The sequence below is a fragment of the Poecilia reticulata genome, chromosome 6 (genome assembly GCF_904066995.2).
Source record: "Poecilia reticulata chromosome 6, P_reticulata-male-v2, whole genome shotgun sequence".
Classification (NCBI taxonomy): domain Eukaryota; kingdom Metazoa; phylum Chordata; class Actinopteri; order Cyprinodontiformes; family Poeciliidae; genus Poecilia; species Poecilia reticulata.
The window spans coordinates 25,819,596-25,838,188 of NC_088835.1; the positions used below are offsets into that span (position 1 = coordinate 25,819,596).

The following is an 18,593-nucleotide window of genomic DNA, read 5'->3' on the forward strand; positions in this document are numbered from 1 at the left end:
GGTTTGCACTTGAGAATAATGTCCTGTTCACACTAAATGTTTGAGATTAATTCATTGTGATGTTTAATAAAATTTATAATCAGATCAGAAATATTCTTCATGCAATTTGAAACAAGAATTTAAGTAAAATAAGTATTTTAACTTAATATTGTGAGTAAATAATAGAGAAATGTGGCTCTTTAACTCAGTGAGGACAGTTTTGTGAAATAATTATTTGGTATAAATTGCAGCATTAAGCTAAAACTCACAATTCAAGATTAATAAACTTTAAAAGAATGTTTGGACAACTTGTCTCTTGTTGTTAAATCAACTTCATGAACTTTAATTTCTTAGTTTAAACCAAAACAATTTTCTTTTTGACTTAAATTGCATTTTTAAGGCAGCAGGTGGACTTTCATTTTCAAGTTAAACCACCTGTAAATGTTTTACAGTGTATAAAATATTAATAGAAATAACAGTGATTTCAACAAACTTGTTTACAGTAATAATAATAATGCAAAAATATGTTATTATTTGAAACATGAAAATTTATATATGAATTTCTTATTATTATTCCTCATTATTGTTGTTTTTATGCACATTTTTGTATTTACCATGTTACAAATAAAGCCTCATCATTCATCAGTGGAACATTAAGTAGGTAAAACAACAAAATTCAACAATAAATTCACAAGGTAACAGGAAAGCAAGATTAGGGCTACTAAAAAAACAACTTCTGACTTTAATCTCAGAATTCTTAGAAAAATTATGAGATTAAAGTCAGAATTCTGAGATTAAAGTCAGAAATCTATTTTTCCTAGTGGCCCTAATCCTCTTCCGTAGATGTGAGCACAATGCACGAGGGATGTTGGGTTTTTCAAAATAAAGCAAGACGGAAAAAAGTCATGTCAACATCTGGAGAAAACATGATTGGGAGGAAATCCAGAACAACAACTGCCAAAAAAAAGTTAACTAAGAAAGAGAATAATAAGAAAAGTATTGAATATTAATCCGGAAATAAGCCTCTTTTTTAAAAAATATAACTATTACAAACCTCCAGTGCTGTTTTCACCATCATGTCAGCGCACTTATGCGGACAGCTGCCGCTCACTCTGCGGGTTTCTGTGGCGTTTTTACGTCAGCAGCAGCGGTCATATGATGAGCAGCAGCGCGGAGTGACCGCCTCTCTGAGCGGGACTCCGGGATCCAGTCCGGGCGGAGGCAGAGCAGCCGGATCGCTTCGAGGAGGAGGAGGTGGAGGAGGAAGACCTACCGCTCCTAAAACCGGACACACACACGCACACACACGGTAAGTTTCTGATCGACTTTAAGATCTCACGCTGTTTTATTCCGTTACTTTACGCAGCAGCTCGTTTAAGTTAAAGTTTGAAGTGTGAAAGTTTAGACAGCGCAGAACCAGAACCTCACACGCCTTATGGATGATTTCCTTTCACATGCTCCTGTTGCCAAAATGTCCACCAACAAGAAAAATAATGTGACCAAAAGACTTAAATTTACAATTAATATATATATATTTTCTTCACCAGTGGGTCACCAAACTACTTTAAGATGTCAGTTTGAAGGCTTTAAATGATACTGTTATTACAGAGATCCTTTGTTTGCTGTTAGTCCACTAATTTTAAATTAGTTTAAGAGGTCAGACTGTTTTTCGTTATTAAACTGATGTTATGAGTATAGTTAACCTTACAGAGATCAAAATCTGTTGTATTTCTCTTAATCTGATCACTTTAAGTCTGCAAATGTGTATTTTAATACCATTTGTTTTTTAGTTTATTAAAAATAAGATAAAGTTTATTCTCTGTCAGTGAAAGTTTTCCGTGTTTTCTGTGTTTTGGGTGAAGTAGTTAAAGGAGAAAAAGAGAAAACTGAACTGGTTAAAATCATAATGTGCAGGTCAGATGCAAAAGAAACAAAAACCGGTGTTGTGAAAAAATCTTATCAGTTCATCTTTATTCATAAGCAAGGAAACTTGGATGACTTTATTATCAAATGCGCAATCTATGCACTGAAAGCATCTCAAAGTTGACAATTCAGTTCAAACATATTTTATTTATCCTGAAGAAAAATGAAATGACACCAATCCCCCCCCCCCCCCCCCCCCCCCGCTTCACATCGCATGATTTTAAAACTTTTGTCGCTTGTTACCAACACAGACGTGTTTTGAGAAACTCAACAACACAAAACAATGAAATAACAAAAATAAGGTGAAGCCAGGCAACAAAACCTGAGTTTACAATCAACCGTTTCTTATTGTTCATCTTGGTTTTTGAGATGATAATTATTATTTTCATCAGCAGAGAACTGAACAGTGTCATGACGGATGTAAAATCAAAACGTTTTCCAGGTTTACATTAAATCTCAAGGGAGCAAATAACCATTTTACCTCGAGACTGTAGATGAATGTTTATTTTAAATCTGTGTGACGCTTTTTGCTGTTACTTTTACTAAATTAACTAAAAAAGTCGATGCTTTGTCAACATCATAGTTTTTATCATTTAGTTCTATTCTATATAGCTAATATACATCACTTCCTGTGATGTATGCTTCACTTCCTGTGTGGAAAATAATCCTCTGTTCCGTTTTCAGTGATTTTAGAGTTTTATTTCTCGTGTATTTAGCTCATTTTCTTTGAGGCGTGTTTTTCCTGTTAGCTTTCATCACCAGTAACCCTTATTATGCCTCCAGACGGACGTTTCACCACCTCTATGTCTCTTTCCACTCATTTCAACTGCAAAACGTATTCACGCTCCATTTTATCACTTCAAAACCTTAAAGTTTAATGTGTTTCATTGATAAACACAAAGTAGTTTATAACTGTGAGATTATAAACTACTTTGTATTTTATATTTTGTTAAAAATTATTAAGAAAAACAAATAAGAAAATGGCACACCTCAAGGTGTGCCTTGTTTTTTAGCCCCTTTTACTCTGATATCTCTAAATAAAATCCTAAGTAACTAGTGGTCAACTTTTTTAAATAGCTTAAAAAAAGACCATGTACTGAAAGAACAACATATTCAAAGCGATAAAGTCAAAACTGTCCCACAAAATATATATGTTTTGCTTTTAAGATAAAAAAAATATTCTTTGCATGTAAATCTGTTTTTGCCCAGATCTCCTCAGTTTTAGTTTCACCTGATCCAAATTCAGTAAAAATAAAAGCTCAGGAAGTCATTTATTCTCAGTGCAATAATGACAACATCAAATAACGGCATGCAACGTTTCATTCTATGCACAAATTGTTCATATTATGATTGTATAAATGTGTTTTATTTTATGATTAGTGATTGGAAGGAAAATTTCCACGTTGGTGAACAATAAAGTTCTACATAACATATCTTAACTTATCCTAATTTAACTTAACTCCACTTTTATAATCTTAACATAAATGTCTTTTATTAACTAAATTTATATTATCCTAATTCAACTTAGCTTATCTTAACTTACCTTATATCTTAACGTGCTTTATCTAATCTTAGATAAGTTATACATAATATGTCTTAACTTATAATTTGACTTATCTACTCTTAACATACAAATCTTATATTGATTTAATTTATCTTATCCTAATTCAACTTATCTAATCTTATTGAAGTTATACATATCTTATCTTATCATAATTGAAGTCAAATTTTCTAATCTTAACTTATCTAACATTAACATATGTAACATATCTTTTATTATCTTAATTTATCTTATACTAATTTAACTTAGCTTAGCCTAACTGAACATACCTTATTGAATCTTAACGTACATATATTACCTTATATTAACTCGTATCCTATTTTATCTTAACTTACATAAATGTGGCAATGTGTCTTGAGTATTTTAGGATTTTCTCTGACTCGTTGCCAAGGAGAAATTTATCTTCACATAGTTTTTCCACTTAATCTTCCTCCCTTAAGCTGCTTTTAGGTCTTCCTTTAGCCGTGGATTGTGCAGAATGAGGCTCTTGAGACGATCCAATATTGTTTGCAGCACAACGCCTCCTCTGTTCGAGTGTTTCTGCCTCATAGAGGCGCATTTATAGACAAACATACTCCCGAAGCGTTATCCCATGAAGTGGGTGACGACACCCGTCGTAGTCGTCATGCAGCCGGTTCATCTGGACCTGTACAATAGTCGCCCTGTCATTAGCGCACACAGAAGGGGGCTGTTTTCATTGCGCAGCAATATTATCCTCTCAGTGCACATTCATTCTGCCGGGTGCAGCTGGAGAGGAGCATGTCTGCCACTGTGCACACCGGGGCTCTGTTTTGTAAACAGCTTGCTTCGCTGTACCAGCCTGATGCATCAGTTTTCAAACCGCTCTCCCATGCAATGCCCGTCTCCGTCTAACATGCGGCGTTATTCCAGCAGGTTAGGCAGCGGCGGGATGGAGTCTCACAGACTCAGCGGCTCCACGGAGGTCCAGACGCAGAGGGGCTACATGCTGCAGCACCGCCCTGCAGCAGCCGGCAGCCAGGACAACCTGTTTGGAGTGAGAGTGCAGGTTCAGGGATTCAAAGGCCAGCCTTACGTGGTTCTGAACAGTTCTGGTCAGGAGATCCACAAGGACGTGTCTGTCATAACCCACCAGGCGGGTTACAACCCCGGCGTGGTGAGAAGGTCCGTGGATGAGACGCAGCGGAGGCCAAACTCTTCTTCTGGGTTTAATTATCAGGGTCAGCCTGAGATCCTGAGGCCATACGACCCAGAAAATACCAACCAAAGCTTCTCCAAGACCCGACACGCATCGCTTTCTGCTGAGCCCGCCAAACCCAGGATCCCACTGCCTGCCGAAGGCCCTACAGACGACCCGGCAGATCTCAACCATGACCTCACATCCTCCTCAGAGGGACACTGCACCCCGCTGTCCCCAAACGCAGTGGACACCGACTCCATCATGTCTGTCGGCAGATTGATAAGCCAGTTCAACAGCAGCCTGCAGAGGGGACGAGGTCCGAGGAGCAGGCTGGACAAAGAGGCGTGCCGGCGCTCCCGCAGCGTGGACAGCAGCCGCACCTCCAGCTCCTCTTCCTCGTCGCCTTCAGCCAGCAGAGCGTCTTCCCTTAAGGGCAGCAGAGGAGAAACCCCAGCTGGGATTTATCCCCCCGGATCAGCCAGGGCGCGCCTCCTCGGTGGAGAATCTGCTCGGACAAACAGAGTCGAGGAGAGCAAGCGGAGCAAGGGACAGCAAGGGAAAGAGACGGCAGCGCTGTCCAAACCGCCGGACGAAAGAGACGCACAGGTAACGAGGTTGTCAGGGAACTACGTAGTCTCTTAGGAGTCAGTATTTATTGGGTGTATGTTCCCTAACCAGGTTACTCCTGATCTTCTGAAAGGACAGCAAGAACTCTCAGCAGATCCGCCTGAAGAAGCAACAAAGCAAATACTCTTCACGTGTCTGAAGAATGGGTGAGTGCAGCGCAGGTTCACCACAGACCAGAGGGCGAATTGCATTCAAAAGGTGTGCAAAGTGGAAATTATAGAGCTCAGTTTAATTTTTCATACGATTAATTGATTACTGCAGCAAGCTTAGAAGAAACCTCAACTCTTTATTTCATTTGGAGAAATGTTCTGTAAGAACATGCAGCTTTGAGACACAAACTCTGAGGTGGATAAAATACCCAAAACTTTTACTCAAGAAAGAGTATTTCAACATGTTTTTACTCAAGTAAAAATAAAAAGCAACCATCCAAGAAATTACTCAAGTAAGAGTAAAAAAGTATTTGGTAAAAAGTTTACTTAAGTATCTGTCATTTAATATTTAAAAATTACATCATCAGACTGACCAAATTAAAAGTTAAGTGGGAATGTTGGTATTTTAAGGATGAAAATTACAATAATTTATATAAGTAACAAAAAATAACAAACTCAGGCAACAGAAAATGTTTCCAAATCAGTTTCTTCCAATATAAAACTTTAACAAAAACTGCAGGTGTGTCTGTGTCTGGTGAATTTTTGGTTAAAAAGTGTTCGTTTTTCATTCAGTGGGCAGAAAATCCAGAAATTTTACTCAAGTAAGAGTAGAAACACTTCAAAATAAAATGAAGTAAAAGTAAAAAGTACAGCGTAGTAAAAATACGCCTAAAAGTTATTGGAGTATATGTAATTGAAGCAGCAAATCAGAAGCAGCGAAACGTTCAGAGCAAATGTATTCGTACCTCTTTAAAAGTTTTCTCAACTTTTTACATTTTACAATTATTCACTTCTTTATGTTGGACATTAAATTCCAGTAAAATATATTAAAGCTTGAAAGATTTAAGAAAGGAAACTTCAGTGGTTATTATTACTTTAGCAAGGTGCAGAACGCCGCCTCTAAAGTAACCAAAGTTCAAGGTCAATGTTTTTGTTTTAAAGGCGTTGAAAGAAACAATGTGCTGTTCTGGATTATTTCTTGTGAATTTGTACAAAATTTCTGTTGTCAAACTGGTTAAGCTTCTGTTTGCCCAAGTTTAGCTCATAAATCGAGGTTTTAAAGATGGCGACACTAACAGCTGAGACCCCAAACTTCATGTAAAAATGTATACTTTCTAGTAAAAATGAAGCTTTCATGTGAAGAGGGTTGAGGCACTAAAAAAAAATAATTTTGAGAATTAAATCAGAATTGGTTTTTCAGTGACCCAAATAATCTTTCGTATCAAAAGATATGAAAACAGAAAGTGTATTATTTATTTGCTTTTTTGCCTATTAATTAAACATTTATATAAGTGGCATAATAAATTTGTGTTTTTTACACCTCTGTTCTTCCTCCAACTTCATTTTTAAACACCAATTTGTTATTAGAAACATCAAACCATTTACTCCAAACAACTCAATATCAGAGTTCAGAAATATTAATGCTGATTCACAGATTAATCATTTTGCTTGTGAAGAAATCAGATTTTTTTTCCCCCCCCTATGAAAATGTGTTTTGGTAACTTTTTTCCCAGCATCGTTTAGTGGTGATGAGTTAGTGGTTTCACAGCTACGTTCCTGCAGGAATCTGGCTGCTGTTCCAGCTGTGTGAACTCAAACTCCCAGTGGCCAGGAATGCAAAGCATGACGACGGTTTCACTGATAAAATAACTGCTTCTTCTGGAAAATATTAAACATCCACCAGTTCCTGCTTCGTACCAGGGGAGGAAAATACGTTAAAGCAGAACTCCTGCTCTCCTCTGGAAGCTGGCAGGGAATTTGAAACTTTATCTTTTTAAACAAAAAGTTCCTGCAACTGCGGAGCTTCAGAACTGAGCGTCCTGTTTTTCCAGGACCGCAGATGATGACCCCACAACCCAGAGAAAAGTCAAACTGCTGCTCGACAACATCAGCGAACTCAAGTCCAAGGCTGCGGAGAGTGTGGAGGAGGAGGAGGAGAAGGTGAGATGTTCACCAACATGGATCTGCAGGATTTATGGAGGTGACATAGCGTGAATTAGATTTTTGTTTCTCTGCAGGCGTCTGCAACAGGAATAAAAGTGCTGCAGGAGAAACAGGCAGCTCTGGAGAAAGAAGTCGCACATCTCAAGCAAAAACTTGGCATTGAGATTAAGGTGCAGCAGCACAGTTCGTCACCTCATGAGTTTCTGTGGACGTGTCGTCTTTAATGCTTTGCTGTTTTTTGTTTTTTTTTTAGAATGAAATGACTTTAGCCAAAGCTTTTGAGAAAGCGAGGACGGAGAAGAAGAAACTTCAGGAAGAGTTGAACAAAAGTCAGACGGAGCTTCGCAAACTGAGAGAGAAACTGACGGAAATCGAGGCAGAGCTTCAGTCCACCAAACAGGAGTAAGGATCCAGCAAAGTTTAAAGCTTTGGTTTGCTTTAAATAAACAGTTTGAACTGTGAAAAAAAAATAAAAAATTTCTCCTAAAATGTCAACATTTTATTACATTTTTAAACATTTTGTTCCGTGAAAATGTGGAAAAGTTGAAAAGGTGGACCACACCTTATGAAAGTAAAACCCTTCCTCTGCTTGTCGTTTCTTCAGACTGACTCAGATGAAGACGGAAAGAGAAAGAGCTAAAGCGGAGATGAAGGACCTGCAGCAGCAACTCTCCGAGATGCACGACGAGTTGGACCGCGCCAAGAAGACCGACGTGATAAATACGGAGAAAGAGGTTCTTCTTCAGGTGAGCCAGACCACATGAGTCAGGAACTGGTTCCTCCGCTGACCTCTGACCTCTTTTTTTAATGACGGGTGTGTGTGTGTGTGTGTGTGTGTCAGGACTTGTGCCAGCTGCGTGTGGACTTTCAGGAGATGCTGCAGGTGAAAGAGGAGCAGGAGGAGGTGCTGCACCACCGGGAGATGGAGCTGAGTGCCCTGAAGGGGGCGCTCAAAGAGGAGGTGGAGACTCATGATAAGTACATCGCTGCTCTGAAGGAAGAATATGAACTGGAGCTGGAGAAGCTGCTGGTTGACCTGCAGCAAGCAAAGCAGGTGAGAGAAACTTTCACTAAGGGACAACTGTAATGTACGGAGGCCCCTGAGGGACATGGGGGATTCTTTTTTCTTTCATTACTTTTGTATGACTTTATTCCTGAAATATTACAACTTTATTCTCGTGATATTATGACTTCATTCTTGAGATATTTAGACTTTTTTTGTATTATTTAAACTTTATTTTCATATGACTTTATTCTTGTAAAGTTATGATTTTATTCTTGAGTAATTTACTTATTTTTGTATGACTCAAAAAATTATGACTTTATTCTCAAAATGTTACAACTTTATCCTCATAACATTTCGACTTTATTCTCTTATGACTTTATTCTATTAATGTTATAATTTTGTTTCTGAATATTACAACTTTATTCTTCTTATAGTATGGCTTCATTATTGAAATATTATGACTATTTTTGTATTATTTTGACTTTATTTTCGTACAACTCTGTTCTTGTAATATTACGACATTATTCTCAAAATATTGCAACTTTTTTCCCATATTATTTAGACTGTAATTTTGTATGATTTTCTTGTAAAATTATGACTTTGTTCTCGTAATATTATGACTTTGTACTCATAATTTTATTTTATAGTATATTTTTTCTTAGTACGGTCCTAATACTCCGGCATATCCTATAGCAGGGGTCCATAATAATCTTTTTCTTTTTCATTTTGCCTTTCAGAGCAATGCCTACTTGGGACAGGAAGTGGCTCTGGTGGAGGAGGAGAAAGGTGCAGCTAAGGTGCAGCTGAAGGAACTGATCCAGGAGAGAGACAACCTGAAAGGAAAAGTCCGAGAGCTGAGCAACAAGGTGGAGCAACTGAATCAGGCCGTCCAGGAGTTTAAAACCACAGAGAGGATGATGGAGCAGAGGACGAAGCAGCTGGAGGTGAGAGGATGAAAAACCAGAAACAGACACCAGCGACGTTCGTCATTTGTTTTTGTTTCTAGATGATCTTAATCTCACTTCCTGTTTCCCCTCCTCCCACAGAGGGAAAAGAATCAGGTGGAGGAAATGCTGGAGGACGTGAGGAGAAGCGAGGAAGAGCTGTGTCAGTCTAACCAGTCTTTGCTTTCCCGCTTGGAAGATGTCCAGGTAATAAGAGCAAAATGTCTCATAAAAGTATTCCTACTCCAGTTCTTCTGAAGTGATTAACGGATTAGTCGTGATGATTGAAATAACTAATTTAGTAAGCGATTAATTGCTGAATGGAAGATATGGACTCAAAAAAAAACACATACTCAAAGCAGCAATTAAGTCAAAAATTGTGCAAAACAAATATCCCCAGATAAAAAAAAAACAAAAAAAACACTCAAGTCACAATTTTGACTTCGCTTGGTTCAAATTCTGTAAAACAAATTTCTTATTTAGCATCTTTATCTATTATTTTTTTAATCAGTTAATCCAAAAATTAGTGAACAGATTAGCCCTAATCTGGGTTGATGTTAGGTGAAAAAGAAATGGTTGAGTTTCTCATTTTTGCTGCTGATCTTAATTATCTTCATCTTATTTAAAAAAGGAACTGAATCCTTTTTAATCAGCATCTTTTAATGTATTTTTAATATCGTGTAAAAAAAAAAAGCCTAAAAGTATGCAAATTGACCAATATTTTTTGTTGTCAATTAGTCATCTAAATAATAGATTAATCGATATCATGAGATGCAACTTGAGTTAAAACTTCAGATATTAATGTTCTCCATTATATTTTTATGTGTCGGCCGACTACATAAAATCCCAAACAAATGCAGTATTATTAGTGGTTGCAACATGACAAATATGGAAAAGTTAAAGCAATCTGACAGTAAATATGATAATCAATCATATCTAGATTTTAAATTATGATCCCATCTGCTCCTGTTTCAGAGTAAGCTGACCAAATTAAACCATGAGCACAAGGATTTAAAGGAAAAGCTCAAAGAAGAGAGGAAACAAGTTGAAGAGCTGTGGAAAATCAAAGCAGAGCTGGAAGACGAGAGGAGGATGCAGGACAGGGCGATGGAGCAGCTGCAGAGAAAGGTGAGAGGGACAAAGTTCTCTGCTTTTAGGAAATATGCATGAAGTCACATGAGGTCAGCAGATAATTTATGAGCTTACGAAAGTCCAAATATTCTTAAACTGAAGTGAGTGTTGTGCTTATCTGGCTGCGTAGATGAACACCATCATGGAGGAGTGCGAGGCGTCCACAGATGTGCTTCAGCACCAGGTCGACGAGGCCAGAGAGAGGAGTCAGAGGGAGCTGACCGAGCTGCGCAGGCAGCTGCAGGAAAAGGGAGCAGAGCTGGAGAAATCCAGACAGGCAGCCAAAAAACTGCAGGAAGAGGTGTGGCACGCATTGTGCAGCATTCTGCAATATGTCTTAGTCAGCAGGATGATGAGTCAAAGGCAGGGTGGAGAGATTAAACTTATCTTGTTCCAGGTTTTTCGATTTAAAAAAATGACTCAGATGGAGTTTATCTGTCTGATCCCACCCAAAAAGAAATTAAAGTTTGATTCTTCCTCCTTTGGTTGCTGCTCTGTTCTCTGGCCAGCTGCTTCCTCTGGAGGAGGATCTGCGGCGGTGTCACAGGGAGCAGCAGGAGGCCCAGCTGAGAGGCCGGCAGCTGGAGCAGCGGGTGGAGGAGCTGGAGCAGAAGAATGCAGCCGCGTTGGAGGACCGGGAGCGCCAGGCTAAACTCATGGAGGTATAATTATCACAAATGAAGAGCGGCGATAGCACAGATACAGATAAAGTGTTAGTGTATTATACTCTTGTTTATCAAGTTTAGGGCTGAAACAATTCCTCGAATGATTCGAGTACGTCAATTATTAAAATTCCTCGAGGAAAATTTATCTGCCTCGAAGCTTCGTTAAATTATGTTTTATTATGTAGCATCGTCTAGTCAAGCTACTTGGTGCTAGTAATTAGTTACTTAACTGATCACTTAACGTAGTTACCTTTCAAAGCCTTTAAGCAGTACATAGTTCTCATATGACGTTACAACTTTGGCTACGTTCACACTGTAACCTGAAGCGACCCATTTCCGATTTTTTTTATTTTTATTTTTCTTGCCTTAATGCCATGTGTATTTGATCTTTTCATGGCAGTTTGAACAACACAGATCAGTTTGGGGTTTTTTTCAAATGCGGGTCAGACGACTTGAATTTGTGGTTCTAAATCCGATACGTACCTGATCTTTTCAAATGTGACCTGAGTGTAAACGTCATTGATACTCGACAAACGTCACTCTTCTGCGCCCTGATACGCGTAAGCGGCAAGAAAAACAACTATGGCGGACTATAATGAGGATTAAATTGTTAATGTCCTGGCTCCGGTTGGACAACAACTTTTAAAATGTAAGATATGCTCCAACATTAGCATCCATGTTTACTTCCGTAAACATTGAGCATTTCTTCTTCTACTACTTTTTTATGGCGGTTGACAAAACACTATTGCGCCCTCTACTGCGCATGCGGGACACTTTCGGGTCATTTACAGGTGAGTTTTAAACTACGTAGTTATTTATTTGCTTTGACTTGTATCTGTTTTAATATACCTCAAATGACACGTATTTTTTTTTAATTTCCAAATGTTTTTCCACTCGATCCTCCTCACCAAAAGCAAAGCTTTGGTAAACAGTGGCAGCAACTCAGCACTATTTGTTCTGCTGATGACAAAACACAACATTTGAGTGTTGACACTGCGTATCAGCTCAGGAGCCTGGTGTTTACAGTAAAAAGTTATCAGACCTGTCCGGGTGTTTTTAGGGATCCTCCTTCCTCCTCATCCTGCCTTCACCTCTCAAACACTTCCTGCAAAAGAAAAAAAAAGTCTGAAGAGGCTGCAGTCTGTAGTTATTGCCTTTTATTGCCTCTAATGCGTAGTTTACAATAAAATAATGTTTTTACAAACATTACAAAAACGACAACATGAAATACCTTAAAACAAAAACAAAATCAAAACACAAAAACATAAATGAACTACAGCAACACTGTAAAAACACAATCTAAGTATTTTGTCTAGTGCAAATATCTTAGTACACTTGAAATAAGATAAAACTAACATACAAGTAACTTTTCACCAAGATAAGAGGAGCTTTTTTAGTCAGTAATTCCTTAATATTGATGAAACAGAACTAGTACCACAGGCAGATTTTTTTATTTACAGCAATACTATTTTCCTATTTTATAAGTGAAATAATCTGCCAGGGGAGCTTTTTTATCAATATTAAGGAATTGAAACAAGTTTCTGTATCTTGCTGAAAAGTTATTTGCGAGTTAGTTTTGTTTTAATTCAAGTGTACTAACATATTTGCACCACAAACTAGAGAAAACCATCCACCATGATTGACACTGAAGTGACATCCGGGTACAGTTTTATTTTACAGTTTCATTTTTAATTACCTGCAGCTTATCCAGATTTTGACCAAAAAACTGAAAAATACTCAACTTTGTCAAAGAAATTCTAGTTATGCAGAACTAATTTTCTCATTTCCAGAGATAGAAACATATGAAAAAAAATAGAAAAACATTTAACCCTTACATCACATTCAGTTTATATTTATATATTGTACAACATATACAGCTTATATTATTTACTCTTGAAAGGGACCACTTTTATGTTTATTTCATACAATATAATGAAATTAATTTCAAAAGAATCATAAAAATTGTTAGTATATAATGTCAATAAATGTTTTCTGTATCCTTTTTTTTACTTATTCTTTACATATATGAAGAAATACCATTACATATAAGTTTTTGTATGTGAAGTACGTATTTTAGGAAGAAAAATTATGTTTTTTATATGTTTTGTGTATTTTGATTTTATTTTATACATATTATAGCGATGTTTCTGCTCATTTTAGTCCGTTGCTATGCTGTTTCTCAGTCTCTGCTTTCACTAATCTGATTCCTAATTTTTGAAGGATTTTTTAAAATAAAATGTTTTTTTCTCTCTCAGGACCGAACCAGGCGGCTGGAGGAAGATCTTAACGATGAGCGCAGCGGTTCAGATCGCCTGATGGAGCGATTAGACAAAACTAAAGAACAGGCAGGTTTACTTTTTCAACATTTACTCCTCGGTAATGTATATAAATGTCCTTATTTTATCTTTTAGGCATTACAATATGCTGCCTGTCTGCAGTACAAAGTCCCAGCCCCACATCTGTTTTCATTATAAACAGATGTAGTTCTCAGATTTCCCCTCTAAAACAATGGGAACTGCTGATTTGCGTGACCGGCGTGGCTGTTTTCTCTAAGCTGGGCTTCAGGGCATTGTGACACAATTTCTGATGTTTTTGCAAAAGATCCACATCTTCAGCCTGCCTGTAAAGTAGGCCATGATGTTTTTGGAGCTAATGCTGCAAACTAATTGACACACAAGTCTATTTTGGGGTGGAGCGTAAAAAGCAAAAAAAACAAAAAAAAACAGCTAACCACTGTGAGAAGTTATTCACACTCCCTTCAGTGGGCCTCTGGATGTTATTAGTGACGAGTCTGATGTTCCTGCTGAAACCAGACCAGATTTACTCTACGGCGTCTCCTGTCTTGCAATAACAAATGACTGCGTTTTCTGTCAGCATTGAAGGCACAGTTTTATATTAAATATTGTGGCTATACGTAATAATTACTGCTCTCCTTCCATAATTGCAAACCTGCTTATTTTCATTTTTGATGTATTCTGTCGGGACTTTCTGTAACTTTAGGAACACAAAGTAGCATGTGACACCAAAATAAAAGTGTCTATTTTAACTTAGAACATTACTAGTAGAACATAGTTTGATTAAAAACAATTATACTTTTTTATAGAGCTTGCTGAAACAGTAAATCTTACAAGCTGAAATTGTGATTAAGAGACTGATTATAAAATATTTATTTAAAGAAGACGGAAAAAAAAGTTCTGTGAAAAACTGTTTGCCTTTTTATAAATTTCTGGTCTTTTGAACCTGCCTCACATTTTCCTCCAGGATCTTCAGACAGAGAGCAGAACGCAGGACATAGTATATGAAAAATAAAAATGATGTCTCTTCTGTTTGTTTGTGGCAGATGGATCAGATGAGGAATGAACTGCTGCAGGAACGAGCTGCCAGGCAGGATGTGGAGTGTGACAAGATGAGCCTGGAGAGACAGGTACTGAATCGAGTCGTCACACTGCAGCATTAATCAGATTTACCATACAGCAAGACCTCACCTTGTCTCAAAATGTCTCAAAATCTTAACAAGACAAAACTAACTTACAAGAAGCTTTTCAGCAAGATAAGGGAGCTTGTTTTAAGTCAATAATTCTTGGATTCGGCATATAACTTTGGCTGAATGTCTACTATAAGGAATTAGCTGCCATTTTTAAAGAACTACTATACTACTTAGTCTTTAAAATAAAGAAAAACATATAATTTTATAACAATAAGTTAGGTAATTGTGATATTTGTGGAAATCAATACATTAAAAAACAGTCTAAAATCTAGAGAAAAAGAAAGGAATTTAAAAATTATTACAGCTGATCTTGTGGAAATTAAAAAAAGAAAGCTTCTAAATCTGACTTTCTTTCTTTTTTGTTAAAGAAAAGCCTCATGTTAAAGTAATTTAAGACAACAGATCTAACACAATCTCAAGTTGGTAAAAAGCCCATATTGTCATTTTTCTTTTTGATTAATTGAAGGTCTAATTGTAAGCAAATATTGCTTAAGTTCAATTAAAAAAAAACAGAGAAACCTGGTTTTATCCTCAAAAATGTGCATTGAAATCTAGTTTTGTTAAACCTGACATTTGGTATCACATCAATATTTGAAAAAAAAATCATGAATTGGTTCTTTATCATTTTTGGCTGAAGTTATTAGAAGTGCTTGTGGAAGGAAGGTCCAAAGAACCACCTTTATCAGTGGAGTCACAGGTTGCAGATCCCTGGTGTAGCCACTGCTTCACTGTGAGTGAGGAGTGAAGCCAGTTATGCAGGAAGACTCCATTTCCTGTTGGAGGGGTGAAAGGTCAGCTGGCTGGCAACGCTAATACTTTGGAATAGCTTCAAATATTAACACTGACAGTGCTGGATCCAAAGGACTATAATAGAAAGATAGATAGATCGGTAAAAAAGAACGAGAGAAAGAAAGACAGAGCTAGCTCGTTAGCTACCTTAGAGCTAGCTAGGTAATCAGCTCTGAGGATGAGTAGGGAAATTTAGCCTAGCTCACCAGGCAGCTAAATCAATTACATAGGATCAGATTTAACAATAGGTCTAACAAAAGTAGGCTCAAATACACAAAATGTTTTGAATATAAAAAAATCAACAACAGATGAGAAACAAAACAATTTATAAGTTTAATTTGCTGCTAGCTAACGCTGATGCTAGGTCAACTGTTACCTCCAAGAGTTATCCAGTTATTAGTTTTAGAGGGAACTGAAACATCCTAACTATTATTTTTGGCAAAAGGTCAAAGAGAATTTGAGGCCAGACTGTTAAAGCTGGAAAAATAATTTTCTAAACCAGTGGTGTCCAAACTATTTTCCCTGAGGGAGTCAAAGCTGGTAAATTTAAACTACTGGCAGGCAACAAAATTCATTACATTAAAAATAAAAAAGTTTTTTATTATTGTTTTAATTTTTATTTACCCAACAATCATAATTTTTATGAATCTGTATATCACTAAAGATCCATAACATTAAGAAATTAACCATTTCCATTTTTGGGGGTAATAAATTGTTTTATATTTGACTTATAAAATCACCTAAAGGACCCACAACTGGCCCCCGGGCCACACTTTGGACACCCCTGATCATAATCATGCTTTAAAAAAAAAATTTAAGTTTACATTCATCATTACATGATGATCCACAATCTGTTAATTGTAAGTATTCTCTGCTAATGTCAAACTGTATGTGGAAATGTTATCAACATTGTTGTGTTAAAGCATTGTGTATTACACAAGTCTGATGATAATGCAAAAAACTATTTCTCTTAGTTTTAGAGAAAATGTACGTTTACAAGTTGAAATTCAAGGTTTAAATCTTTTATTAATCAAAGCAAAAACTACACCAGTCCCGGAGAGACAAATGCGTGAAATGATAGCAGGTTCTGAGCTTCAGATTCTCTGGTTGGTTCCTGTTTTCAGAATAAAGACCTGAAGAGCAGGCTCAGTCATCTGGAAGGATCCCAGAGAACAAACCAGGATTCACTCGTCTCCAAACTCAACAGCCGAATCCAAGAGCTGGAGGAGAGGCTGCAAGGAGAGGAGAGGTGAGAACATTCTGCACAGATATTATTTATCACACTCTGAAATTTACGCTAATTATGAGTTTATCAGTCTGTGGTTCCATGGAAAATAACTGTAAGACACAACGCCCTACAAAAGAACCTGTAGACGTAAAAACACAAACTTTGTCCCATTTTACTGGAAAGTAGAACACAAGTGGGAAAATGGCATTTATCGTATCGTTTATTATTTATCTTGAAGAATTTCTTGTCATGATAGGAATTCTGAGTTAATGCTGTATTGTTAAATTTTAATTAATGTTTGGGGGGAAAAACTGACTACAGTGTTATTTTTCCCAAGAAAGCATCAGTAACGATCAGTAAATATGATTAAATAAAGTCTCTTTCTGCAGTCTAGTGAGATAAATCATACTTGAGTGACATCCTGAAGAATCCAATTTCCAATAGGAATGTTTTTCAAAAGCAGTATTTGTACTTGTGATGCTATAAATGCTGTGCACAGCTTAAAGAAGAACCAACAGAGCTTTTTATCATAATTGTTTTATCATTATTATAATAGCAAAAGAAAATGCCACTATAAAACCTTCCCTCTGCCTACATCTCCCAGAATGCTGTGTGGTTCTGGGTAAGAGTTCTTTGAAATGATTGAATATTCTACTGATCCTGATCTATCACAATATAATTTTATTGATTTATTGTCCAGCCCTGCTTCTAAATTGTGCTGGAAAGTTACTTGTAATTTAGGTTTTTCTTATTTCAAGTGCAATAAGATATTTGCACGAGAAACTAGACCAGAAATACTTGGTAAGATTTTGTGTTTTTGCTGCTACAGTCTTCAGATTTCTATTTGTAAAAAAAAAAAAAAGGAAGATTACGTATTATTTTTATTCCACTTAACAATTTTGTACAACTTTGTGTTTAACTGTCAGATAAAATATCAATGTATTCTGAATTTAATTTAGGAAAATGAGAAAAGCTGAGGGGACATTAATAGCTCTGCGCGGTTCTGTGCTTGCTGGTCTGCTAAGCCCTCGGATCATTTTCTCTGGTGTCCCACCAGTATCACTCATCAGCTGAGGGTTTGGTCACCCATGGCTGCAGCAGCAATGTGATCTTTTCACGGTTTACCTCTAAGGGAAAACAACAACCTGCAACAGGTGAACCGCAAACTGGAGCGCAAAGTGAAGGAGATGAAAATACAGGCGGACGAGGAGCACATCAACCTGCAGAGCCAGATGGACCAGGTAGGAAAGCCCGAGCCTTTCAGGGAGACATTGGGAAGAAAATGGCCGCCGCTTGGCCTACTGAGAATGTTACTTGGTTAAACTTGGCAGCTGACTCAACGGCTGAAGACGGCGAAGAGGCAGATGGATGAGGCGGAGGAGGAGATTGAGCGTTTGGAGCACAGTAAAAAGAAGCTGCAGAGGGAAGTGGACGAGCAGATGGAGGCCAACGAGCAGCTTCACGGCCAGCTGAACGCCCTGCGCAACGAGATGAGGTGACAATCCTGCTGTCATATGTCTGAATCATCTCTTAACTCGCATAATTTCACTTTTTGCGTCGTTTACTAGGCGTAAGAAGAAGTCTCCTCCCTTCATGAAGCTTGTGGAGGAAGATCTGAACGACACGGATGATTTCGGTTCTGATTAAAAAAAAAAGTTCTGGACTTTATGAAGACGTTTTGTTCTTACTGCAGTACAGTTAACAACTCAGGTGTGAATTATCATTTTCTAACTACTAATGGTGCTTTGTCAATGCTGACCTCTTGTGGTAATATTTATAACAGCATTTACTAATTGATGTGCATTGCATTTTGATTTATGCTTTGTTTTCTATCTATAAATCACTGTGAGTTAAGATGGCATCAGTCTAATCTGAAGTAGATAAATACTCAGACAAAAAAAACAATTTTTTTTTTAACATTGACCCTTTTGTATGTACCTTTGGAAAGGGCAAACTAAAATAAATCTGAATGTTTTATGTTTGTGCTGCTCTTTTGTCTTT

The 18,593-nt window shown here is 37.2% G+C and overlaps 1 protein-coding gene across 3 annotated transcripts; it reads left to right on the forward strand.

The window, feature by feature from the left end:
- Positions 1-1,040: 1,040 nt before the first annotated feature.
- Positions 1,041-18,550, forward strand: LOC103466448 (cingulin-like protein 1). Of its 3 annotated transcripts, none has more exons than XM_017305550.2 (19): positions 1,041-1,288; positions 4,355-5,228; positions 5,301-5,395; positions 7,231-7,339; positions 7,417-7,512; positions 7,596-7,744; positions 7,947-8,088; positions 8,184-8,396; positions 9,086-9,292; positions 9,395-9,499; positions 10,268-10,420; positions 10,554-10,724; positions 10,933-11,085; positions 13,344-13,433; positions 14,429-14,512; positions 16,489-16,613; positions 17,725-17,833; positions 17,924-18,087; positions 18,161-18,550. In XM_017305550.2, exons 1-19 carry the CDS (start codon positions 1,056-1,058, stop codon positions 18,237-18,239), a joined length of 3,351 nt encoding a protein of 1,116 aa, XP_017161039.1. In that variant the 5' UTR covers positions 1,041-1,055; the 3' UTR covers positions 18,240-18,550. The 3 variants fall into 3 exon arrangements, with proteins under 3 accessions (XP_017161039.1, XP_017161038.2, XP_008410231.1); XM_017305549.2 differs by having other exon boundaries at positions 5,328-5,395; XM_008412009.3 differs by having other exon boundaries at positions 4,358-5,228.
- Positions 18,551-18,593: the final 43 nt, after the last annotated feature.